The 27,538-nt window shown below is 40.2% G+C and overlaps 1 protein-coding gene and 1 long non-coding RNA gene across 5 annotated transcripts in view; one reads left to right on the forward strand and one right to left on the reverse strand.

Moving 5' to 3' along the window:
- Window positions 1-4,302, reverse strand: part of LOC109276352 (uncharacterized) — a 93,166-nt gene extending 88,864 nt beyond the window's left edge. The window contains exon 1 of the long non-coding RNA XR_002084624.2: window positions 4,075-4,302. This is a non-coding gene — a long non-coding RNA (uncharacterized LOC109276352). The remainder of the gene's footprint in view (window positions 1-4,074) is intronic.
- Window positions 4,303-4,334: 32 nt separating this feature from the next.
- The window catches only part of ODAD2 (outer dynein arm docking complex subunit 2), a 180,588-nt gene continuing 157,384 nt past the window's right edge, over window positions 4,335-27,538 (forward strand). Inside the window, exons 1-7 of one of the 4 annotated variants that reach the window (XM_019465260.2) lie at window positions 4,348-4,425; window positions 7,447-7,709; window positions 14,110-14,267; window positions 16,456-16,648; window positions 17,275-17,381; window positions 17,571-17,707; window positions 19,989-20,105. In XM_019465260.2, coding sequence (XP_019320805.2) covers window positions 7,486-7,709; window positions 14,110-14,267; window positions 16,456-16,648; window positions 17,275-17,381; window positions 17,571-17,707; window positions 19,989-20,105 — 936 coding nt within the window. In that variant the 5' untranslated portion in view covers window positions 4,348-4,425; window positions 7,447-7,485. Of the gene's footprint in view, window positions 4,426-7,446; window positions 7,710-14,109; window positions 14,268-16,455; window positions 16,649-17,228; window positions 17,382-17,570; window positions 17,708-19,669; window positions 19,782-19,988; window positions 20,106-27,538 lie in introns of those variants that run through there. The other 3 variants (XM_053894917.1, XM_053894918.1, XM_053894919.1) reach the window with 3 other exon arrangements.

A 27,538-nucleotide genomic window follows, 5' to 3' on the forward strand; every position in this document is an offset into this window, starting at 1 on the left:
TGAAGGCACAGTTGTAGTGCCAGCTTGGAGATAATACCCTGTAAGGATGGGGTACCACCCTCCATACTGCAGTGTATACCCTAAATCAATAGCCATTATATGGGGCTGTGACCCGTAAAGGTCAAATACATAGATTCTAGAACTAAGAGGTGGAGGTAGAAGTGGTCTTGCTTACCCATCACTTGGGGGAATTTGTACTTCCTCTCACTGCAAATATGGGCTCTGTACACTTAGAAGTCCTGGTTCCTAGAGGGGAAAAGTTCCAGCAAGGGACATTAAACTTTCACCTTTGGTAACTTTATGACTTTGGGCTCTTTGTGCAAGAGGCCAACAGGCAAGTAAAGGAGTCATGATCCTAGACAGAGAAACTGACCCAGAGGTGGTGTTGCTGTCAGGTAAGAGAAGGATCTGTTTGGAACTTGGGTGGTCCATCTGAAACTACTTGATACTTGCCCAGTTTTGATGGTAAAGGTGCAAATAAAATAGCCACTGTTTGAGAAGGGCTGATGCCAGCGGTTCAGATCCCTTAGCAGAGGGCCAGGATCACCCCACCAGGTAAGCCGTCTAGATCAGCAAACGTTCTACTGAAGGGTGAGGGGAATACACAGGCCCAGCCCTCTTGCCTCAATATGCAAAAACTGCAAGGCCATCCCGGTTCTAGAGCTCTCCATGCAGCTCTAGTCATGACCAGACGGCAATTCAGCTTCCCTCATCCAATCCCACTGCCTTCATTTCCAGGGGATATTCCTAAGTAAACTTCTCACATGCATTTCTCCATCTTGGAGTCTATTTCCTGGGGGAACTTGACCCAACATGGCTTATTAATAGTCTCTCTGCTTCACCTCTTGTACCTTAATAGCCTACTTGCCCAACACAGTCAGAATGGCTAACAACACAAATCAGATCATGTCACACCCTGCTTAAAATCCTCCAAAAACTTTCACTTGCTCTTGGAATAAAATCTGATTCTTTATCATGGCTTAAACCCCTACTTTATGGAATCCTGCCCATCCTCTTCTCCCTACTTTCTGCTTACTGTGTGCTCCATGTTATTGGCCTTCCTTCTCTGCCAGAGGTTTTGCATAGAGTTTAATGGACCCCTTTGTTTTTGTTTGTTTGTTTGTTTTTGCCAGTACCCAAATTAGATAACTTAGTTTTGTCAACAGAGTGTCTGGCACATGTTGGTATCCAAAAAAAAAAAAAAAAAAAAAAAAAATCATTTATGGAATAAATGAAGGTCTAGGAGGTTAGAATCTAAGGAGAAGGAGCCATTTCATTTCCAGACCATGGGCCTTGGTCAGTAGTGTATCGCTGAGAAATATCTTTGTGCACAGGAAGGCAGCTTTGATTGTTGGTCTTTATGTATAAGGGAAGGTAGGATCTGGCAAACTTGGTCCTTAGAACTTCATCAGTCTTCATGCATTTTTCTATCGTCAGAATTTCTGTTGAAACATCCTGAAAATTGCCACTGAGAGGCAATCTTTTTCCTTAATGAGACTTAACCCCATCACTGTTCAATGAAAGCCACTGTACTTTCCTACAAGCCTTACCAGGTTCCATGTGTTTCGGTCCTTTTCTGATTGAGGTATTAGACACTCAGACCAACCTGGCCTATCACCTTCTCCTGGCTGTGGCCTGTAAATGCTTCTCTTGGCTGCTTTGCACTAGTTAGCCCCACTCTAACACAGGTGAATGGGCCCCCGAGACCCGCAGACTTTTTTGTTTACATAATGTTGTGTGTTGAATCGCATCCTCCCTAAAATTCATATGTTGAAATCTGAATATCTCCTTAAAGAAGACAGGATCTTTACAGAGCTAATCAGGTTAGAATGAGTTAATTGGAGTGGATCCTAATCCAATATGACTAGTATCCTTAGAAAAAAACAACACTTGCACAGGTGTACAAGGAGAATGTCATGTGGACATGAAGATGGCCATCGATACACCAAGGAGAAAAGCCTGGAATAAATCCTTCCTTCACAGCCCTCAGAAGAAACCAATCCTTGATTTTACATTTCTAGCCTCCAAAACTGTGAGACAATAAACTTCTGTATTTGAAGCCACCCAATCTGTGGACCTTGTTATGGCAGTACACAGAATCTGGGCCTGAACTCTACAATGCACCAGGATCTGAGCTGGCCTGAGCCAGGCGGCTGGTTTCACAGGGGGCATGTTGAGCCGACAGGAAGTTGTGGCGGAGGGCCCCCGCAACTCTCAAGTCTTTCCCAGAAGTCCTTAGCAGACTTTCTGTAAAGTTCCATTGGACAGAACTGGGTCACATGTCTGTGCTCTAGCTGACGGCAGTGCTGGGAAGGGCCTCTGCTACAGCAAACTCCTGCGTGCGCTCTCAGTGTGCAAGGCTCTTTCCCAAACACAGCCACTTAGAATCACCCAACTGGTTCTGTCACCTGTGTCCAAGGAAATGAGAGCTCCACCCTTCTGGTGCCCGGCTCAACAAAGAATGCCAGGTAACAAGGCACCTTTGACTAGGTGACTCACCAATTTTACTCTTCCCATGTGTCAGTCACTCTTCTAGATCTTATGACACAGATTTGAAGGAGCCAGAAAGGCCCCTATTTCATGGAGCCTACTATTGAAGTAGCAAACAGGCAATAAGACAGGCTAGTCCGGACAAATCCTACTGAGAGGCTTCTTCAGTCTGGGTGGTCCACACTCTGAGAAGTAGTCATTTAAGCTGAGAGCAGAAGGTCTGCCAAGTTAGTACCCCAACATGGCAAGGAAAAATTAGAAGCAGCTAGCTGGGAATTCTACAAATTTGCATATTATTACATGCCTTTTTTTTTTCTTAGATTACGTCAGGGTTAATAAATTCAAATTTTGCCATCAGATTAAGCCATGGCAGAGTCTGACATCTGCCATGAATTTGGCAAATGAGGACACAGCTGCTCAGATCTCGGCGGGCACTGGCTTTTCCCACTTTGCAAACCGCGGTCAAGCGTCCCGAATTTGTAGATTTCTGGCCAGTTTCTATGTGGGGCTCACTAATGCTGTCTCACATTAAACAGTTGATTAAAATATGCGAATAACATAAAGTATCCAAGGAAATTTCCCTGCTCCAGGACTGTTCGAGCACCCCTCTAAAGGGTGGATTCTGATCCTCACCGATTTGTGACCTGCATCACTCTATAGGTATGATGCTGAGGTTGTCTCAGAGTGCACTCTGTTCATTTTTCAAAGGGCTTCCTTCAGATTATATACCTAATTAACATATAACCTTCCGTTTTGACACACTGCAAACATAGGCTTTTCTGGAGGTAAAGGCTACTTTAGGCAAAAACGATTCCACTTCAAACAACTTTTTTTATACTCTCAAAAAAGGAAGAAAAGAACCCCAAACAAAGGCCTATTCTATCTCATTTCTCAGTGTATCTGCAGAAAGGCTCCGGTTCTAAGCCAGGACAATATAATCTCCTGACGTGTAATATCCTAACATCATCACATATCTGCCCTTTTGACTTTAGGGAAAGAATCCAGTTCTAGTTCCTAAATACTCCGCCACCCTAAATTATCCAGTATCAGTCCCTAAACACTCGTCCCCCAAAGACAGTATACTGTTTTTTATCTCTTTTATTATTTTCCCCCCAATATTTTCTTTTATCTACTCCTTCAGCCCCTGCTGGTTTTTCAGAGCTTGGGACTCTTGTTGGTAGAAGTATCTACAGGTGGGGTTAAGGCCATCTTGGTAAAAGGTAAAAGACATTTACAAAGAGACGGGAACGCTTTCATTTCATTCCAATTCTCGGAATTAAACTACTGAAGAGCACTTTCTGCTTTTCTAGTGCGTATTAGCTTATTCCCCCACATTTGCTTTTTGGGAAGCACACTCAGGCCTCAAATATCCTGAGAGGCTCTGCGCTATTTTGCGAACTCCACGGAGATTTAAGGTGCATAGAATAAATACCTTATGGAATATTACGGAACATCTGTCCAGAAGCCTATGGAGACCCCGAAAACGGGGTTTCTAACGAACATTTTCTCTTTGCTGCCGGTCATATTGATTTGCTGCTCAAACCCCTAACTGCTGTGGCCTTCTTTAAGGTAAACGTTTCCCACCTGGTGGAGTGATTCAGGGAGAGTCCTCCTGGCAGAAGGAGGTCGAATAACACTATTCCCAGGGAGGGGACGCGGCGGCTGCAGGCGTTAGCGAAACCCCGCGAAGCCGGGCGCCACCAGGGCCGGCGGCGGGGGCGCGGGGCCGCCGGGAGCACGCGGCTGTGCTCTGGGCGGGCTCCGGGCGCGATCGCACGGCAGGCAGCTGCGGCGCGGAGGGCGGGCTCAGAGCTTTCCTCCGCGGGGCGGCGACGCTCTGCGCGGGCGCCGGGCGTTTCACTGGCGTCCTAGCAACAGGCGGGTGCGCGGCGAGCGGCGCCGGGCGCAGTGCGGGCGCGGAGCTGGGCGCTGCAGGTGAGTGCGGCTGGTGGGCGCGGGGCGGCCGCCGGAGACTCGCCGCCGCCCCTGCGGCCGGGGTCCCGAAGTTCGCGCTCGCTCCGCGCTGGGGTCCTTGCCGCCTTCCGCGTGGTTCGAGAAATGGGGGTCTTTTCCGGGCTCCGCTTCTGTCTCTCTCGCCGCTTCTGTCTCTCTCGCCGCTTCTGTCTCTCTCGCCTCTGCCCTTCCTCCCCTCGGGACTGAGATCCATCTCTCCCCTTCTCTCTCCCACCCCCGTTTAGCCCCTGCCCCCCCTGCGGACACCCTGCTCCTGCCCAGCCACCTTCTGCTCCTTCGCCCCCGAGCCCCCCACTCCTCCCTGTCGGGACCACATCTCCTCTGTAATCCGTTCTGTTTCTCCCGCCGCCTCCCTGCCTCTTTCCCTCTTCGCCTTTCCCCTCCGCCCGTTCAGCTCTGCTCCCTCCTCGCTATCCAGCCTTCGCTGCCTGCCCCTTCCTTCCTGTCTCCACTACCCCGTCGTCCCTAGAAACTTCTTAGCCTTCAACTCTAACGCTTGTCACAGGTCTGATCGGTGCCATCATCGCGTGTTTTCACACAGGGTTTGAACGTAGTTTTTGATTCAGGGCCCTGTTCATATCAGTTCTCTGAAATTTTCATTTTTCTGAAGCTTCATCATTCTAGAAATGCCAGTGTGTGCACAGACTCCCAATCGACCTTACCAGCCACATTTCTAGATCCTAGAGCGGATGTTTACAATTCCCTTAGCTTCATTGAGAATTCAGGTTTGCTTTTGCTCAAGTATTACAGACATTATTCACGGACGTGTTTCATTTTATTAATGATACAAGAAGCTTGCAACTAACCCTTAAAAAAGAAAAACAAATTGTATTATATCGATTTGATTAGTAGAGAAAATGAGTAAAATTAGAGCAGATGAATATGTGATTCTCAATCTATGCAAACACATGCACAAAAACTTTTTTCCTTTTAACCGTTAAACGTAAAACAAAACAAAACAAAACAAACTTAATGCAAAGGCATGTACTATGTATTGACATGTATTCGTTGTAACCGTGGTTCTTAGGCCAAAAGAACTGGATGGCAATGGGTAGAAACTGGGGAGTAGCTTGTTTTAGGGGAAAAATGTGTTCATTTTATATTTTTACCTGAGTTACACTGACCATTTTTTAACACCTCTGGGTTAGTGGAATAAATGCTGTAGCTTTGGTTCTTTTGGTAAATTAAGCCATCAGAAATTTCTTACATTTCTGATGAAAAACATTACCCTGTTTTCTTTTTAAAATGTATTCAGCCAAGCCTGCAAAGTACCTCTTTTTTTTTTTTTTTTTCTTTTTATACCTGTCTTGTCTTGTTCGGAATTTCCTTCCACTTTTTCCCCTCTGATAATATTTTATTTGCCTCCTGGATTGTCCTAGTCCCCCTTCCTGGAGATTTTCTTAGACCTTCTGCCAACCAGCCTTCTCAAATGAAACCTGTTCACTGTCACAGCTCCTGGTTTACCAGATTGAGGAAAAACAATTTGAAAATTTCAAATATGTTACACTTACTTTTCTATAAAAATTTATCATGATGAAAAGAAGCCCTTTTGGCATTTCTTAGCTCTTGTTAAAGTGTCTTCCGGCAAGGTGTTGCCTGTATAGGGTGTACCTATAGGGTGTACCTATACAGGGTGTTGCCTGTATAGGGTGTACCAGCATTTTGGTACACTTCCATATAAAATTAGTAAATTCCATATAAAACAAAGTATGTTCAGCCTTCCTTTGGTTTATATGATAGTTGCAATCCTGACGGATTTAGTGTGTGTTAAAACTGTGAAAAAAAATAGTGTGATTATTTGCAAAGTGGAAGTAGGTTCTGAGCGCAGGTATTACTTACCTGAAGTTTTCCACTTACTAGATGCCTGGAGATTGTAGGGTAATTCTTCCTTCTGAGGACTGTCATGCATATTGCAGGACATGGAACATTCTCAGTCCTCATCACTAAACGCCAGTGATGTCCCTTTCATTTCAATAATGAAGTGTCTTTTATAATTCTTCTGTATTATGAGCACTGCCTCGCTGAGAGCCACTGATCTGGATGTCCTGTTACTGGATTTCAAGATGTAATACAGTACAAACCCCGAATCTCCAAGTCATTTCTGTAGACTCTTGGTTTTTACTAAAACCACTTCTGAGGTTTAGTAGTAATTATGGGGGGGAAAGCTAATTATATTTTATATTTAACTTTATAACCATGTTAGTATTCTGGAAGGAAGGCTTTCATGATCACTTTTAGGAGAAAGCAAACAAGTATGGATTATCCGGGGAAAAAAGCCTTGAATCTTCACAATTAGGGTCAGAACTTGCTTTCTAACTTGGCTCTTATTTAATGTTACACATAATGTTACCTTTTAAAAAGAAAGTCACGGGTCGCCTGGGTGGCTCAGTTGGTTGAGCATCCGACTTCAACTCAGGTCATGATCTCACGGTTCATGGATTTGAGCCCTGTGTCAGACCCTGTGCGGACAACTCAGAACCTGGAGCCTGCTTTGGATTCTGTGTCTCCCTCTCTCTCTGCCCCTCTCCTGCTCGCACTCTGTCTCTCAAAAAAATAAAATAAAACATTAAAAAAAAAAAAAGAATAACAGTTCAGTTTAATGGCACGGTTCCAAATGATGAGCAGTCCAGCCCGGAAGAGCATTGCTCACTTAGCCTCCAGCTCCGGCAGACCTGGGACCCATTTCTTTTTCTGTTTTCTTGTTTCCAGTTACTTGAACTTTCTCTCTTAGGCCCAGGGACATTAGAAAGTTATTCACCTCAGGGCAGACAGGTATGGGAAAATCCAAGTACTAGTCAGTTTTCCATAGAGTTGGTTCAGTGAAAATGCACTGTTTTTATTGCATTAAAAGTATAATTTGATGATTTAAAAATCAGCCTTGAAGATTAAGAAGCAGAATGTGAGTTGGATTGCTTGAAAGTGAAAATGTTCCAGGGACAAGGTGGCCGCAGTCCTCTGTGTCTAACTCTTTTTACTCGGCAGTGCGTGTGCTAAGCTCGGGTTTGAGCATTGACTGATACTATGGGCGTGGCGCTGACCAGGTCGGCGCAGTGGACCGCTGCTGGATACGGGACCAGAACCTTGGAAATTACTCCTCTCAATGAAGCAATATTGAAAGAAATTATGATGTTTGTGGAGAGCTTTATCTACAAATATCCCCAGGAGGCAAAATATGTTTTTGTAGAACCACTCGAATGGAAAACAGACTTGGACCCCTCGGCATTTGAATCAGGTTATATTGTCAGGTAAGCCAGTGAATTGCTTCTGGAATTTAATATCTTCACTGTACATATTTCTATCGATTGGTTGTAGGCTTGGGGCAAATAATTTAACATCTCTGAATCTCAGAAATACGCTGACCCAGGGATTGCAAGCAGAAGGCGCTCGGGTGAAATCTGAGACTATTTTGTTTGGCCAACACACCAGTCATCTAATTTTTATTTTTTAATTTTTTTAATGTTTAGTTATTTATTTCGAGAGAGAGCGTGTGTGTGCACTTGTGCACAAGTGGAGGAGGGACAGAGAGAGAGAATCCCAAGCAGGCGCCACACTGTCGGTGTAGAGCCCAACATGGGGCTTGATCTCATGAACTGTGAGATCATGACCTGAGCCAAAATCAAGAGTGGGATGCTCAACTGGCTGAGCCACCCAGTCATCCCATCTAATTTTTTAAGTTTGAAGTTGAATTTATTTTGATAGAGGATGCATTCTCCAGGTCACCACACTCCAACATTTGCTGTTGCTTTATGTCTGGGCTTTCCGACTCATTCATATGACCGTACAGGTGCCGACAGCATTGGTTTTGTGACCTCTGATATGAATAAGATCCCTACTGGTGTTTAAATATATTAATCCCTGAGGTAGCAGAGTGAGAGTGGTAAATTTTTTCAGTATACGGGAGAGGTTTTTTTTGACAATTGGCATTGTCTTCAAATGAGAACCTTCCAAATCTGAGACTAACAAAAAAATTCTACGTCCACCTCAAACAGGGGGCTGTCAACTTAGCTCTTGTGAACATGAGTAAAATGTATATGTATTTATATAAGTGTGATTATACTGTAATTACACATGATGAATTTACATATACATATGTAAATAGTTTTTGTCGTTTTGGTCAGCTTCAGTGTATTTTCTACTTCAGGCATTCTGATCCTCCTTCATGTTTGCACATGAACTTTTAAAGTCTGACCTTATCAAAAACAGGTCACTAACCAGCCGAAGCTTCCTGTAGATGCCCTTTTCATTTTTCCCCTTTAGGATTATTTGTGAGCATAAACTCAGAATTTCATTTTTGGAACTGAAAACCATTCTTGAACTGTGTCTCTGGAGTGTTTTGGTTCTGCTGTTATGCTTTACCTTCTCCTGAATTTCCTGAAGTCTTTTTTTTTAATTATGTTTGATTTCTAAAATTCTTTTCTAGCATTTACTCATTTTTGAGAGACAGAGACGGAGCGTGAGTAGGGGAGGGGTAGAGAGAGGGGGACACAGAATCGGAAACAGGCTTCAGGCTCTTAGCTGTCAGCACAGAGCCCAATGTCGGCCTTGAACTCACAAACCACGAGATCATGACCTGAGCCGAAGTCAGCTGCTTAACCAACTGAGCCACCCAGGTGCCCCAAATGTATTTGATTTCTAAGTGTGAGAGGTCACTTCCTCTCAAAGCGTTTGTCATTATTTATTGCTCCCACTTAAGTTTAATATAGTGTCACACACTGTTTTTTCTAACCTTTGAAGATGAACTCATGTGCAAAACCATACAGTTGAAAAACATGTGGGCTACTTACTACAAACATGGATTTATTTATCTACTTATTTTTTACTTATTTATTACTTATTTTTGAGAGAGACAGAGTGTGAGCAGGGGAGAGGAAGAGAGAGAGGGAGATTCCCTCTGAGCTGTCGGCACAGAGCCTGACGTGGGGCTCGAATCCACAAGCCATGAGATCGTGACCTGAGCCGAAGTTAGACACTTAACCAACTGAGCCAGCCAGGTGCTGCCATACAAAGTTGGACTTAAAGCAGATGTCAGAAGAGTATCAAGAGTATCCTTGTATTTTGCCTCTGTACTTACTCTGTGTTCCAAGTACACGCATGGCCACGTCTGTGACCTCCTTAGGTGGGCACCTAAGCACACACATCTCAATCATATCACTATTTCTCTGTCTTTATCCTCGTCCAGTTTCTCTTGCGCTATTTCCATTGTTACACCTCTCCATACAGTCTTTATGTACAGTGTTCCCTCTTAAGCGGGATGTTTCGACATCTTGATACCACGTGTATCCTGTCTTTCTCCTGTCAGACTTACGAAGCAGCTTTTCCTTGGGCCAGTTTTTTTACTCATTGGTCTTGTTTCTGACCCATATTAATAATATCTTTGATGTTGGAAGGAAGAAGAAGGGTCTGATAGTAGCCCTTGTTGTATCTGAGGGAAACCATGCCTTCGTGGCTTGATGAGAACCAGGTGGGTACTGATTATCCTGAAGAAGGTGAAGAACACAGCTGAGATTTTGGTAGTAACGGAAAATACCAAATGCTTTCACATCCAGGTCTTGATGTGAGCCCTTGCTCCATCCTTCAAACCAAAGAACTGTCAGCAGCCCATAGCCACTTGTGATGCTATATCTAGCAACAAAGACAAGTCCTATAAACCAGAGATGCCTTCAATGGCTAGAAGAATGCATTGTTAAAACAGCCCCAGCTGCCTCATTCTTTGCCCTTTGGTTCACATGCACTCTTCTTGCTTAACTGCTGGGGGAAGCTGCTTTCCTTCCAGGTGGGATTCAGGTCTGTAAGTCCATGTAGATATAAATACCTAAGTCATCATAAAGACTTGGAGCTTGGAGTCTCTGGATGGGTTTCTGCCAAACAGGAGTATTCTTGAGTATTTTAGAATATTTAGGCAGACTCCTCTTCTTGGGAATATACATCTTCTCAGCCTCTTGTTCCAAAACATCACTTTTATCTGCATGGAAAGTCTGTTGGAGTAAGTAAGCTATCCTCTTTCATTGATCTCCGCAGATATTTGGGGGATATACTTATACTTGTGGCTTCATTTCTTATTTGATGTTGCCCATCTCCAAATTCACTCTTGGTAGCCGTCAATAAAAAGTTTGCTGAGCCTTCTTCTAAATTAGGCTGACAGGCATCTGACGCTGAAACTGATCTGCTAGTCACACACTGCACAGGTTTCACATTTCATCAACCACCTTCTTTTGTGCAGATCATTACTGAGTAGATGGGCACAGCACTTTCCACATGTTAGATGACTCATTCTTTTCCTTTAGAATCGTTTCCAACGTACGGCTCTTCATCCTGTAATAACATTTGTCATCATCCTTCCGTGTTCAGTGTTTTGGAGAAAAGAGCTCCACTTTCATTTTAATGGAAATCAGAAGTCTCCTTGTATTACCATTCTCAATTGCTTTGTTCTTATCAGGCAGGATGAGATTAATAATCTCTCTAAAATACCTCAGCATGAAGCCCAAGTCCACTGGAAGCTAAGGACAAATGACACCCTCCGATGATCAACACCATCTGTTGGTGGTTCACAGAGCTGAGGTGCTTTGACTCATTAGAATATAGCTTGGGAAACTTCCAGATTCGAGAAGCATTCAAAACCACTTAGTGACAATGTTATTACCTGTTCTTTTCTCTCCTTCTTTGGTAGAACTCTGATCTTTGAATGATGTCAGCTTTAATATTGTGGTATTTCAGTTGTGAATGTCTCTCTGCTATCTCAGGGATGTGTCTGATTTGGGATGCAGTTCTCTTCCGGTAAGAGTTGTGTGTGGGTGAGAAGTCGGGTTCCTAGTACTGGCCCTTTTCCCCCTGTCCTGTACACTTCCCTCACAATTGGTGCCTTCCTTGTTCCTACTTTACTTTTCTCTTTTATGAATCTCCACAAGCATCTTTTTTTATTGCTTATTTACCAGTACTCCTCGGGAATGGGCATTGTTTAATCCTTTGCTTTTTTGTTCCAGTCATCTTATCAGTGTCATGAAGGCTCAATTACATGATCTCCTGTTTTATGAGACAATAATTATTATGTTTTGGTAAAATTTCTAAGTCATGGTAATAAGATCAATGCCCATAACATTTATTATTGAGCTCTTTGTTTCTCTTACCTGAGAATTGCTAACTAGTTTCTCAAGTATGGTCTTATTTCCCTTGCTACTATTTAGACTCATTTATTGAGTAATTACTGTGTCCTAGACACTAAACTAGGCACTAGGGATGAAGTAAATGAGATATTTTCCTGCTCTCTCACTTTATAGCATAAGCTATTGTATTTCTACGTCCCTTCTACAATTCCAGTGTAAAAGTCTTTTGATCAGGTCAGTGGATTTCATTTATATCACACTCGTCTTTTTTTTTTTTTAAATGATTTTTAAATTTATTTTTGAGAGAGAGGGAGAGTGCAAGTGGAGGAGGGGCAGAGCCAGAGAAGGACAGAGGATCTGAAGTGGAGTCTGTACTGACAGCCGAGAGTCCAATGCAGGGCTTAAACTCATGAACCACAAGATCATGACCTGAGCCAAAGTCGGATGGTTAACCAACTGAGCCACCGACGTGCCCCTACAGCACATTCTTCTTTTTTTTTAAGTTTATTTATCTTGAGAGATGAGAGGAGGGAGGGACAGAGAGAAAAGGAGAGAGAGAGAGAGAATCCCAAGCAGGCCCTGCACTGCCAGCACAGAGCCCTACATGGGTCTCAATCCCACGAACCCCAAGATCATGACTTGAGCAGAAATCAGAAGTCAGATACTTAACCAACTGAGCCACCCAAGCATCCCTACAGCACATTCTTCTTGATGTCATGAGGTGGGTGCATTATTTTTCTTTCTAAGAGCTCTTTCTTCAGGTGTTAGAAACTGTGAACCCAGAGACAAACCTGCTCTTCTACATCCTCCCTATAGCTGACATTTTACTTCCTACCGCTCTGTTGAGTTACAGGTTTCAACTGGTGGGAGCAAGGAAAAATGTGTCCTGTGCCCTTGACTTCCGGTTTCTCACCAGCAGTTTCACCTTCTTGAGTTCAGTGGCTTGATATTGTTGGCATTCACTTGGCTTATAACTTAGTCTTGTCATCATCCACTTAGCACGAGTGTCCAGCCCTGTACAAAACTTTAAGAAATATCAATCCAGCCCTAAAGACACTATTCCAAAAGGTTTATGTTAGAGAAAACGCACAGTTTGTAAACAACACCTATCACCGATCAGTCTAGAAATCTTTCATTCATTTATTCCTCCTCTATCAAGCACCTTCTGTGTGCAGTTACTACATAAGTTCCTGCACATAGAGCTGTGGGCAAGACTGATGAAAGTCCCTGTATTAGCCTCCTGTTGCTGCTGTAACAAATTATCACACACTTAATGGCCTAACACAACACAGATTTAATTTCTTACAGTTCTGGAGGTGAAAAGTCTAAAATGAGTCTGTAGGGTTAAAATCAAGGTGTCGGCAGGCCTGTATTCCTTCTGGGGGCTGAAGGAAGATCCATTCTTGCCTCTTCCAGCTTCTGGAATCCACCCACATTGCTCCTTGGCTCCTGGCTCTGTGTTGCTCTGACCTCTATTTCCATGTCACATCGGCTTCTCTGACTTGACCCTCCTGCGTATTCCAGAATAGTCTTCCCATCTCAAGATCCTTAACTTTACCCATCTGCAAAGTTCTCCTTTGCCATGTAAGATAACACATTTATGGGTTTCAGGATTAGGATGTAGACATCTGTGGGGTGCCACTGTTCTGCTCCCCATAGTTTCTGTCCTCTTGTTTATTTCCTAATGAAATAGTGCTGTAGTGGCAGGTAATCTGAGTCTTTCAGGTTTACTTTTTCTAATGAACTGGCAACATTTCACATCTGTTTATCTGCATTCCAATTTAAAATATGTTAGATCAGGTCCTAGGATGAAAGCAGCTTTACCAGGGATATCAGTATATAGTAAAAACCTAGGCAGTTTAGTTAATGTTGTAAGTGGTAGAAATCTACAGAAATATCACTGCCACAAAAATATCTTAATATTTTTTAAATGCCAACCTAAAAAATAATTAAAATGGACAGAAACACAAATCTAGGAGACCCAGTAATTTCTGATCAGGAAAAGTCCATTTAGAAAAACGGCTTATTATCCAAAAGTAAACCAAATTAGGGGGTTTGGAGTGGGAAAGCAATCCACAGATGGGATCTAGTTTGTCTTTTTTTCATAGTTTTTTGTTCAGAAACACAGAGTAGCCAAGAAAACGTCTAACCACTAATTACTGTGGTGTAAATTTTATAAATAGTATAACATTAGAAATCCCCAAAACATGAATGGTCCTGTAGAACCAGTGATTTTTTTTTTAAATATATCTGACACATTGTTAGAAAAACAAAAACAAAAACCATGAGTTCATGAAGGTATTCAAGAAATTGCTTACCATTTTCTTCCTGGATCTATTGTGTTGCTCACTATGGTTGCTAATAAGGCTGAGAATTTAAGGGTCTGAGTGTGTACAAAGTAGGAAAGGAGATGAGCTTCTAACACGCAGCATTTATATTCTGTGTTTTATAATGAGACATAGGAATAGTTCATCAAAATGTCTTCCACTTAACTTCACTAGCATCCAGGTAACCTTAAGTTTTCTTTTTTGTTTTCGTGTTGTAGTGAAACAACAGTCAAATCAGAAGAAGTGGATGAAAATGGACAGCCTTTGCTGTTTCTCTCTGTACCTCACATTAAAATCAGGAACTTTGGGCAGCTGTCACGTTTTTTACTTATTGCCAAAGATACAAAGCTGAAGGAAGCACAGGCGTGTGTTGAAGGTGATATTTATACTCCAGTCTATGATTTGAACTTTTAGAAACATAACCTCGGTGGTGGTGGGGAGGGGATCATTTGTTACAGTCTCCTGGACAAAGTTCTGTAACCTAAAAGGTAAAAAAAATTCCTGTGTTCAACTTCATAAAAAAGTCATTATTTTTTCTTGGCTGAATGTTAATGCTCATATCAAATTTCTACTTTAAAATGAAAGGCCTTAATAACTTTATTTACCACTAGAAACCTTCTTCTAATTTTCATGTGTGGTTTAAAGACAGGCTTCCTAGCTTCTGTAAAGACCAGAGGACTCTAGCCTTTGAGGTCCACACAGGAGAGAAGATGGATTAGAAGGGCCAGCACCGGAATCCACACTCTACTCTCAGTACTGCTGTGATGGATGATGATTTGTTTCCCTTAAAATGAATGTAGACTCTTCTTTTAGCAGAATTGGCTCATAATAATCTCACTGTCCATTGGTCTCAGCCCTACTCCATTGTGAGCTGCACGGCCTTGTGTGAATAGTTACATTCATTCGGTGGGAAATATTTTTCCTCTCCATTACGGCTGAAGATTTTCATCCTTGTCTGATCGTCTAACATGCTAAAAGAATGCGATCAATTGCCTGCCATAATTGTACTCCAGATTTTTCTCATGAGTAGACAAATATCTAACAGTAGATAAAGATGCCGTTTGCTTTAAAGATGCTGGTTTGCTTCTTTGGAATCGTGACTGGAAGGTCCTAAGCATAAGGTGCCTGGGTTCTGCCTCTTGTCGTTCTTTGCTGTGTCTACTGCTGTGAGGTAGGAAGATGATCTTTTTTTTAAAAAAAAAAAAAAATTCTTTAAGATACGAACCTCAGGGCAGCAGCCTCCTTTTTATCTCTTGCCTATTCTTCTTTATTAGGCTATCTATACATCAAACTACTCTGCTGAAGAGGAACAAAATCTTGAGAGTAAAGCTGAATTCAGGAAGGTCATTAATAGCATTAAATTCAACTTAATATATGAACATAATACATAGACTGGCTGCTATATATCTAGTTTGGCTACATATGAATCTTTGCTGCATTTTGTCCTTTCCGTGGGAGTTCTAGATACAACCCTTAGTTTTGGGTCCAAATTCCATGGTGCACAGCAATTTGGGGATCAGGTTTGTGTCTTTCCCCAGAATTCATCTAGTACCTTTTTTTCATGAGTCTTTATGAAATGACCACCATATTGGTGATAAGTTGAGATGCTCAATCGGTGGATGATTCCTAGATCTCCTTCCCCTGCCTCTCCCCTGATGTGGTCTTTTCTAAGAGGTCCTAAGCCTTTTCTGCTATTTTCTGGTGCCCTAGTCCCCTTCCTGTTGCAGAGTTCATGTGATCCCTGTGCTCTCTTCATTTCAATCAGGTCGAGCTTTCTGAACTAGTTCCGTAGGCCTTTTCCCCTCCCTGTCCAAACGCATCCATACTTCATCTTACTTGAATTCCTCCTTTCCAGATAAGGCTTTGCCACTTTCTTCCTTGTTTGCAACTACATGGTTCTTTGGCTTTTCCCAAATCCTGTTTTCAGCGTCTCTAAGTTCGACTTTCACACCTGTGTCAGCCTTGATCGTGCATTGGTGTTTCAGGTTTTCACTGTAACTTTGGTATGTGCATAAGTACTGGCCAGTGTTTTTCCAACTCTAACATCAAAAGGCATTGAAAATATGAGCAGTTTGAACAGGTGGAGAAGACGGGCGGTGGATCTGTAGACTGAGAGAAACACACTCTCTTGGAAAGAAAGCATTTGTGAATGCACTGGTACACGTGCACACACACACACACACACACACACACACAGTTCTAGTGATGATTCTTCTAAGGAGACCAGTATTTCCCTATCTTCAAATCAATTCTGAGTATATTAATTGAATGCCCATGCTGGACAATGCCCCACAGTCAACAAAAAAAAGAAAAGAAGGTCTTGGTCTTTGTCTTATTAGAGAGGTGACGTAACTAATGATCTTACAATACAAGGCAGGACATCCCAACGAGTGCAAGAGAGTTCCTACTATAGTAGAATCTGAGAAGTAGAGATCAATTCAAATGGAGTCCATCAGAGAAAGCTTAATGAAAGAAACCCATTTGGGTGGGCTTCAAAGGATTTGTTAGTCTATGTTTCTTGTAACAGAAGACAAGAGGATCATTTTTGTTTATTTTTTGGTCAGCTAACAGAGATCCTGTAGCAAAAATCCTGGGTTTAGATTATAATACAATGAAAGAAGACACATCCACGGTAAACATTCTTGATAAAGTTACCAAGGGTGAAGATTCTGAAAATGAGATTAAGATGAAGATCGCCAGGCTGCTCAGCCAACTGGATCTGCACCTCCTGAACCATTATCTAAAACATATTTCACTGTGAGTCTTTAAAAAAAAAAAAAAGAAACCTCTAAAAATTAGTTACAAAAAGTGCTTTCGGAGGTTTTTCATAAACACACAAAAAATATAGACGTTATTGCCATTGATTTCGTGTGAAATTTTATTGGATTAAGATTGTAGTTTATCGCATGAATATTTCTAAAACTAAAAAGTTTGCAGTCAGCATTGCTAAAGTCTTCCGTGGGGTTTCGCCTAATTCTGAGGACATGAAGCGACCTTATTATTTTCAGTCTCTTCAGGCTGTTAGGTAAATTATTGAATGATAATGCAAATATCATGTAGAGTTTGTAAGATTAAAAACTTGTTCATTTTTCTAGTTTTTTTCCTGGTATTATAGTGTTATCACTAAGAAACGAAGTGAATATTTAAATGAGTACATTTAATGCTGCATTAAACGTGAGTCACTGATTTTCTGATGTTTTGACAGTGTTGTCAGATTACAACAGGGCTAAAATTAACTGCAGTATTTTTGTTGTTGTGTAATTTAACCACAATTTTAACTATAAAAAACAATATTCCCCCCCTGCTAAAATGGAATGTTTTCATGTGCTTTCTGCAGGTTCTCTTTTAAAGTGTCAAAATGAATTTCTTACCATTTATTTCAGAGAAATAAGTTTAAATCCCACAAGTGTTAAGAACGATATAGAAATGCTGAAAAATTTCTCGGGAAAAGGAGAACAAACTGTCTTGGAATCTATCAGCTATACCTCAGGTTTATATTATTCTCAGTTTCATTTTGTGTTAAATATAATTATTTCCAAATGCTTCAATAGCGACCTTAGGATTGAATATTTGAAAAGATGAAAACTTAAAACTTTAATCATATTTATTTTTTTAAAGCCAACATATTTTATTTTTAGGAGCTCCTTTTAATTGATTGAAACTTATTAATTGGTTTCAGATTATGAATTTTCAAATGGATGTAGAGCCCCACCTTGGAGACAAATTCATGGAGAAATTTGTTACGTGCTGGTGAAACCACACGATGTTGAAACTCTGTGCGTTACTTGTAGTGCAGAAGGAGTATTTTTAAATGGTGTAAGTAATTTTTTAAGAACTCTGTTGGTTTTGGTGCTTAGCTCAGTCTCTGTAAACGCAGGCATGTGTCCAGGATTGAATCCTGATGACCACAGAAAATGCGATACTGCTCTGTGGGATTGAAGCAGATCCCCTTGCTGAGTTTGCCAGGCAAATCCAGAATGGCCTCAGAATTAGCCCAGTGTTCCCCATTGCAGATCATTAAGTCAGTCTCCTACGAAACGATCTCCAAAGGGGCCTGTGCCACTTTATACAACAAAAACCTCCTTAATCAGTTCCCTGATTAATTATACAAGTATTAGGGAAAAGAAGAGGCAGAAAAGGAGCAAGGAAGTAACACAGAAGCAATAACTACAGCTTTTACCCTAAGAGTTGAGAGGACAAAGGGAAGGGAGGCACTAAAATGTGGGAGCTTGGAGGAAGTACCCCATGAAGCTGGGACCTACATGTCTGGTGAGGGGCCAACTGCTGGGCTGGGCTGGTGGCTTAGGATCTCAGAAGATGGACCTTCCAGAGCTGAGATTTAGACCTGTGAAGAGTGGACCCCACTTACATTGGCAATGGTGTGTTAGGAGTTCAGAAGGGGGACCGCACAGAACTGGGACCCGCAACTCTGAGGAATGGTCAGTTCCAGGAGAAGCTGGCCCCCTCTGAGCTCAGGTGGTCCCCCTGAAACTGGCATCCAGACCTCTGAGGAGTGCATTGCCCAGTTAGTGTTGGTACCTTGGGAGCTCAGCAGAGGATGTTTGCAGAACTGGCAGAGCTGAGACCCAGACCTTTGGAGATGGAACCCTGGTCGGTTTATAATGGTATTTCTGAGGGGTCGTAATGAGCCTGGCTCCTAGAGTACAGGGGAAAACCCTGGGAACTAGAACTAATTGTTCCTACTGGGAGCGACTGCTGCTGCCAGGGGTGAAGGGCCGTTGCTGGGGTAACTCTAACAGGGACAGCAGATGAGGAAGAGGGAGTATGTCCCTTTCTCCCTCCAGCTTGTCAGTGTTCCTTTCACTTCCTGCTGACTGACGCTGAACTAAGCTGGCAAAGGAAAAACACAGTGTTGCAGATCCCAAAGCCCTGAGCATCACTAAGCAGAGAGATGGCCTTCCAAAGCCTCTAGATTAAAAAACGTTTAGTCTTCTACCTGTTCACTGAGGTCAACTTTCTCCTTTGCGGTGTAATTTGGGGCCTCACAGGCAAAGTCTGCAGGGAGAACCCAAATCTGTAACGGGGACCCAGCCGTCGGAGGGGACTGTTTGGAGATTTGCTACCTCTTGGTTTGGATTGGTGTCAACGTTTCGGTGCCGCTTTCTTGATTCCCGGCAGGCATCTGTCCTGATGTGCCTTGTTCGTGCTTTTTTTCTCAGCATGATGCTTAGCTTATGTCTGCACAGAGGAGGGAGACAGCCTAAACATGATTGTACTTTTGGTTCGTCTTGATACTTTAAGTGAAATTTCCAATTAGGCAATAAGAGGTAACAGAAGGAATGACTTTCTTTGACTTTCTAGAGTGGGGCAAGGAGACTTGGTCTCTAGCAAAGGCTGTTGACCTACATACAACTTTATTTGATATGGAAATCTAAGTATTCCTGTCTATTAAAAAAATGAAAGATAAGGAACATGAAACTATTCAGTAATTACAGAAAAATGCAGAACACACTAGAGTTATATGTATATGCATGATGTTTATGGATATATAACACACTACAGTTTTTTATGTATACGTTTGGTTAAGGGAGAACCAAATTTTTTCTATTAGGGTAGGAAAAAAAGGGAAATGATCAAAGGAAAGACAAAAAGAAAGAGGTACAGAGACAAAGAGTGGAGGGATGGACTGATACATAGAGATTAGAATTCTAGAAAATATAAGCCTATAGCAACCGTGTCACACAGAACAAGAGCAAGGGTGTGACAAATAGAAACAAGCTTTTCTGTGCTGACATTCTAATCTTGGGGCCTTTTATGACTTCGCCAGAGGCTCTTGAAGTCATATTGCTTTTTTACATTTGAGAGGTACAGAGGGAAAGAAATTTTGATTCTTTGCTGACCAGCAGAGTGCCCTACATGCATATAGGAGGTAGTCAGTAAAAGCATGCTGAATGAATGAATGAATGGATGGATGGATAACTGTAAGAGAGAAAGATTTTGCCTATATTTCTTATGTATAAAGACTACCACATGGGTCCTTTAGAGAGGAAAACGATATGTGGGCTTGGGTTGTGATGTATTGATCAGGCTCAGTTGCTATTACATTAATAACAGCATCAAACTTTTTCTCCCAAAGGGCAAAACAGACAATGAGGGGGAAATTAATTATGAGAGAAAAGGTGAAATTTATAAAGACCTTGTCACATTTTTAAAAGAAAAATCAGCAAAATTTTCAGAAAATATGTCTAAACAGGTAAGTTTATAGACTCTTAAAATTTCATAGCATAGTGTTACTTGACTCAACTTTCTAATGAGAGTGATTCTGCCTATATTTGGACTTTGCTTCTATTTTCAGTGTTTTTCACAATATAACATAAAATACGAAATAAGTGTAGTACTTTGAGAAAGTTTCTGATTCAGGTAACAGGTATAAAATATTTCAGATTGCTTTCTAAATAGCACTCTTCATCTTCCCTTTTGAATTAATAACACTAAGAACAAAGGAGTCAGCCCTGTTAACGAAGCCCAGATGTTTTGATTATTTTTATCCTTTCTCAACATCCCATGATTACTACCGAATTGGATTGCCTTAATAAGTGTCACCTGCATATGCATAAGAACTGTGCTTCCTTTGTGTCTTTTGTGGTTTTTGAAATAGTGTTGCACAAAGAAATGAGTTAATAGAGTTATTTCATGAAGTAAAATCTTGATTGAAGCTGATGTAGGCAAGAAACAATATGCAAGAAATACTAATGAAACACACTTAAACTCCAGGCTGATTCCCAAGAGGTCAATTCCACAAATCCCACAAGAGATAACTTATCGGGCCCATTGTTTCCCTTCTGACCCTGCCACTTCCGGAGGACTGTTTTCTTACTGCACTGCTGCTACTCTTGTCCCGAAACCTCTTTGTCATCATCCTGCAAAGGCTTTTTATTGCCTGGTGTTTGAGCACCTGTATTCCTGGACTCCAGTTTTTCCTTTGTTGTTATTGTCGCAAAATAACTATACAAAGCATAAAATTTGCCGTTTTCACCACTTGAGTGGTATCACTGAGTGGTGTTAATTACATTCCTAATGTGCAACCATTACCACTGTCTACTTCCAAATCTTTTTCATCATCTCAGACTAAAACTCTGTTCCCTTTATGTAGTAACTTCCCCTTTTGCCTCCCCCAGCTCCTAGTAACCTCTCTACTTTCTGTCCCTAGACATTTGCCTTTTCTAGATATTTCAGATAAATGGAATCACACAATATTTGTCCTTTGGTATTTGGCTTAATTCATTCAGCATAATGTTTTCAGGGTCCATCCATGCTGTAGCCTTTGCCAGAACTTCATTCCTTTCTATGACCGAATAATACTCCATTTTTATATTATGCCACAATTTATTCATTCATTCATCTGTTGATGGACACTTGGGTTGTTTCCACTTTTTTGACTATTGTGAACAATGCTATAAATACTGGTGTGCAAGTATCTGAGTCCCTATTTCAGTTTTGGAGAGTATATACCTAGGAGTGAGATTTCTGGGTCATATGGTAATTCTATGTCTTAACTTTTAGAGGAACTGCCAAACTGTTTCCACCTAGACCGAACCATTTTATGTTTTTACCTGCAATGTACAAGGATTCTGGTTTCTCCACATTCTCACCAATACTTACTATTTTCTGTGTGTGGATTTGTATGTGCATTTATTGTAGACAACCTAATTATGAAGTGTGGTATTTCATTATGGTTTTGATTTGCATTTACCTAGTGATGAGTGATGTTGAGCATATTTTCATGTGATTATTGGCCATTTGTGTATCTTTTTTTTTTTAAAGAAATGTCTATTCAGTTCCTTTGTCCATTAAAAAAATGTTTTGTTTTGTTGTTGAGTTGTAGGAATTCATTATATATTGTGGATATTAACCCCTTATCAGATCTAATATTTGCAAATATTTTCCCCCATTCTGTGGGCCGTCTTTTCATTCATCTTGACAGTATCCTTTGATACACAAACATTTTTAATTTTGATAAAGTCCAACGAATACATTTTTTGTTGCCTGTATTTTTGGTATTGTACTTAGGAAACCATTGCCAAATTCAAGGTCATGAAGATAGCTATGCCCCTCTTTTCTTCTAGGAATTTCATGGTTTTAGCTTTTAAATTTAGGTCTTTGATTCATTTTGAGTAAAGTTTTGTATATGGTGTAAGTAAGATAAGGATGCAATTTTATTCTTTTGCATGTGGATTCCTAGTATTATCTGAGGAAGAGATTGTTCTTTCCCCCACTGAATGGGCTTGGTATCCTTTTGAAGATCAGTTTACCATAGATGTAGGCGTTTATTTTTGGATTCTCAATTCTATTCTATCTTGTTTATCCTTATACAAGTCCTATACTATTTTGATTACTATATCTTTGTAGTAGTTTTGAAATTGAGAAGTAATGAGTCCTCAAACTTTGTTCTTGCTTTTCAAAACTATTTTAGCTGTTTGGGCTCCCTTGACTTTTTATCTGAATTTTAGGTTTGGTTTTACCTTTTCTGCAAAAAAAAAAATAGCATTGGGATTTCTAAGGGATTGTATTGAATTTATAGATTGCTCTGTATAGCATTGTCATCTTAATATTCTTCCAATCAATGGACACGGGGTGTTTTTCCATTTGTTTTTATCTCCTTTAATTTTTTTTCAGCAGTGTTTTATATGTTTCAGGGTCAAGTCTTTGTCTTCTTTGTTAAATTTATTTCTGAGCATTTTATTCTTTCCTGATGCTATTATAAATGATATTGTTTCCTTAATTTCCTTTTTGATTGTTTCCTGCTACTATAGAGAAATAGAACTGATTTTTTTCATAGAACATGCAGGCGTGTACACAGGGTGGAGAGGGGCAGAGGGAGAGAGAAAATCTTAGGCAGGCTGCATGCCCAGCGTGGAGCATGATGCAGGGTTGATCTCACAACTGTGAGATCATAACCTGAGCCAAAATCGAGAGTTGGATGCTTAACCGACTGAGCCATCCAGATACCCCACTAGAACTGATTTTTGAGGGTTGAAATCAGTTCTGACTTTTGAATATGAATTTCAAAATCGAATCCTACAACTTTACTGAATTCATTTATTAATTCAGTTTTTAAAAAAATTTTTTAACGTTTATTTATTATTGAGAGAGAGAGAGAGAGAGAGAGAGCATGAACAGGGGAGGGGCAGAGAGAGGGGGAGACTCCAGGCTCCGAGCTATCAGCACAGGGCCCTACGCAGGGCTCGAACTCACAAACTGCAAGATCATGACCTGAGCTGAAGTCGGTCGTTCAACCAACTGAGCCACCCAGGCGCCCCCATTAATTCAGTTTTAAAAAAAATCTTTTGGTCTTTCTACATATATGATCATGTCATCTGCAGAGAGAGTTTTACTTCTTCCTTTTCAATTTGGATGTAATTTCTTTTTCTTGCCTCATTACTATAGCTAGACCTTTTAGGACTGTCGAATAGAAGCAGTGAAAGGTACCTCCTTGCCTTATTCCCGGTATTAGGGGAAAGGCTTTTAGGCTTTTAGGCTTTTGCCATTGAATGTGATGTTAGCTGTGAGCTTTTCATAGATGGCCTTTATTGTGTTGAAGAAGTTCCCTTCCCTTTAGTTTTCCTTTTGTTGGTGTATCCCATCATTTTGGTGGAGCTTCCTAAGCAAAACAGGCACATTAGAGGGAAAAAATTGAGGGTTAGTGTGTGAAAATATCTTTATTTTTCTGTCCGTTATTGTTTCTGTAACGATAGTTCAAAAATAATTTTTACTTAGAATTTTTAAGGCAATTTTTCCTATGTGGCCTGTTTTAGCCTTTCCCATCTATCAAAGCCTTTAGGATCTTTTCTTATTCCTGATGTTCTGTAATTTTCATGATGATATGGTTGGTGCTGGTGTTGTTTGTTTTTCATCAATGGTGACATATGTCCTTCAGAACTAGAAAAATACTTTTTTTTCTAATCATTCTAATCATTCCTTCCTCTCTGTTCTCTGCTCTCTTTTTGAAACTTACTAGTTGTTTGTTGGGACTCTGAGATCTTCTGATTTTATTTTCTGTCACCCACTTTCTGTAAATATACTTTTACTTTATCTTCAAGACGTTGTGCATGTCTTTACAATTTAAACTCTCATATTTTTAACATTTTGTTTTCAGGCGCTTATCTGTACAGATCATATGCTTTTATTTCTCTTGGAAAATGTGGGAATAAAACAGCAAGATCAAACGGTAGTTGTATATTTAACTTTTTAAACAATTTGTAAACTGCTTTCCAAAGTGGTTGTAATATTTTACATACACACCAGCAGTGTATGGAGAGTTCCAGTTCTTCTGCTTATTCGTCAATAATTGGTCACGGGCACCTGGATGGCTCACTTGGTTAAATGTCCAGGTCTTGATTTCAGCTCAGGTTGCTCTCAGGGTCATGAGATGGAGCCCTGTGTCAGGCTCTCTAAAAAAAGAGAGATTCTCTCTCTCCTTCTGCTCCACCCTGGCTCACATGTGTTCGTTCTCTCTCTCTCTCTCTCTCTCTCTCTCTTTTTCTCAAAAAAAAAAAAAAATAGGTAAGGTCAAACCTCTAATTTTAGACATTCTAATAGGTGCGTGTACTGGTATCTCCCTGAGTTTTCATTTACGTTTCTTGAATGCATTCTTTCATATGCTTATTTGCCATTCATCTATCTATCATATGTGATGAAGTGTCTATTCAGATTTTTTTGCCCAGTTTTTTATTGGGTTGTTTGATTTCTTACTCAGTTGTGAGAGGTCTTTATATATATTCTTGGCTTACATATTCTATCAGATATATGACTTGTAAATATTTCCTCCGGGTCCATGGCTTATTTCATTCTCCAACCATTGCTTCTAAAGAGCAAATGTCCTCAATTTTTATGAAGTTTAACTTGTTAATTTTTTCTTCATAGTGTTGTATCTGATAAAGCTTTGCCAAACCCAGTGTCACAAAAATTTTTTCCAATGTTTCCTTTCTGGAAGTATTCAAATGTTAGGTTTTACATTCAGGCCTTTGTAATTTACTTCTTGTACATGATATGAGGTGCGGATCAAAGTCCTTTTTTTTCTTTTGAATGTAAATATCTAGTTGTTTCAGCACCATTTGTTGAAAAAAAAACCATCCTTTCTCCATTGAATTACCTTTATATCTTTATCAAAATTCAGTTGTCCGTTTGTGTGAGCGTATTTTTGTTCCACTGATCTGTTTGTCTGTTTTTATACAAGTACTAAACTGTGTTGATCACTGTAGCTTTATAGTAAGTCTTGGAGTCAGGTAGTGTAAATCTTCCAGTGTTGCTCTTTTTCAAACTTGTGTGGCTATTTTACATCTTTTGCAAGTCCATTGGAATGTTGGGATCAGCTTATTGAATTCTTCATAAAAACACTGAAAGAATTATGGTTGAGATTGTGATAAATCTGTAGATCACTTTCGAAAGAGCTGATGTCTTAACAATATTGAAGTTTCCAGTCCATGAATATAGTAGGTCTCTCCATTTAGTGAGATATTCTTTAATTTTTCTCGGCAATATTTTGTAACTTTCAGTGCATAGTCCTTACACATCTCTTGTGAAACCTACCTGTAAGCATTTCATATTTTGGGGGTGTTACAAAAGAAAACCACAAGCCCGAAGTGGCATCACTTAGGCCAAGTCAACCACCTAACAGATATATTATTATATATCCTAAAATATGTGTTACTATTATCATACTATTTATACCTAAATAACTACAATTTCAACCAACCAGTAATGTACCCTGCAACCAGTCAACTGGAATTTCCTGGTCAATACCAGGAAATTTACTGATTTACCCCTTCTTCTCCTCTTAAGAGGGCAACCTTGCCTAAACAATGTATTCCTTGATAGTCAAGTCCCTTTTTTAAAATGTTCTTTCAGCCTTTAAAAACTTTTCTTTTGTTTACTTCAGTGGAGCATCACTCTAATTACCAGATGGGATGCTGCTGGATTCATGAATCCGTTAATAAAGCGAGTTAGATCTTCACACTTACTCATTGAGTTTTTATTTCACGAGGGCTATGGTTAATGGTAGTTTTAAATTTTCAATTTGTGATTATATGTTGCCACTCAAAATACACTTGGTTTTTATATATTGATTTTATATTCTGAAACACTTATTAGTTTTAGTGTCTGGTTTGTACATCCCGGGGAGTTTCTATAGAGGATCATATGAATATGATCTGTATATAAAGATCATTCTGCCTCTTCCTTTCCAATCTCAGTGCCTTTTTTTCTTTCCTTAATGCCCTAGCTGGAGCCTCCAACATAGAATTATATAGAAAAGGTCTTTTGTTCCTAGTGGTAAAGGGATAGCTTTCAGTTGCTACTACGTATAATGTTAGCTGTAGCTTTTCCACATACTAAATTTATAAGGTTGAAGAAGTTCCCTTCTATTTCAAATTGTTAAGAACTTTTATTAGGAATAGATGTTGGATTTTATCAAATGATTACCTTTTGAGATAATCATGTTTTTTTTTTCTTTTTTTAGTTTGTTAATGTAGTAAATTACATTGATATGAGTTTTCAAAAAATAAACTAACCTTATATTTCTAGGATGTAGTATCTCTATTTATATATGATTGGATCTAACTTGCTAAGATTTTCAGTTTCACATCTATATTTATAAGGTTGTTGGTGTGTCATTTTCTTTAATACCTTTGGTTTTGGTTATCAAAGTGATACTGGCCTTATAGAATGAGTTGGGAAGTTTTATCTCCTCTGCAATTTCTGTAAGAGTTTGTGTAGAATTGTTATTATTTCTTAAATATTTGGTACGGAAGCCATCAGGGTCTGGAGTGTTCCATGTAAGGTAAGTTTTTTAAAAAGAGATTCAATGTCTTTAATAGTCATAGGGCCATGCAGGTTATCTATTTCTTTTTGAGGGAGTTTTGGTAGATTGTCTTTATTTTATTTAAAAAAAATTTTCCACTGGTGTAAAGTATACATAGCTTTTGCTATTTTAACCATTTTATTTTTATTTTGAGTAATCTCTACCCCCAGTGCAGGGCTTGAACTCACAGCCCCAAGATCAAGAGCCACATGCTCTACCAACAGCCAGCCACATGCCCCGGTAGATTGTCTTTATAGGAATTTTTCCATTTCATCTAAGTTGTCAAATTTATTGGCATAAACTTGTTCAAAGTTACTCTTTCATTGGGGTGCCTGGGTGGCTCAGTCGGTTAAATGTCTGACTTCGGCTCAGGTCATGATCTCACGGTTCGTGGGTTCAAGCCCCACGTCAGGTTCTGTGCTGACAGCTAGGAGCCTGGAGCCTGTTTCAGATTCTGTGTCTCCCCCTCTCTCTCTGCCCCTTCCCCACTTGCACCCTGTCTCTCTCTGTCTCAAAAATAAGTAAGCATTAAAAAATTTTTTAAAGTTATTCTTTTATTAATCTTTTAATGTCTGTAGAATATGTAGCTATTGTTATCTCTCTCATTCCTGATAGTGGTCATTGGTGTTTTATTTTTTCTTGATCTGTCTGGATAGAGGTGTATTGATTTTCACAGTTTCCTCAGAGACTTAGCTTTTAGTTTCATTGATTTTTCTCTATTTTTTTTTCTACTTTGGTATTTATTATTTCTTCTTTTCTTTTTACTTTGTGGATTATATCATGTGGTTTTGGTGGTAAGTTCTTCCATATTCTTATTGATATTCTAT

The sequence above is a fragment of the Panthera pardus genome, unplaced genomic scaffold (genome assembly GCF_024362965.1).
Source record: "Panthera pardus isolate Hobbes unplaced genomic scaffold, ASM2436296v1 HiC_scaffold_6, whole genome shotgun sequence".
Classification (NCBI taxonomy): Eukaryota; Metazoa; Chordata; class Mammalia; order Carnivora; family Felidae; genus Panthera; species Panthera pardus.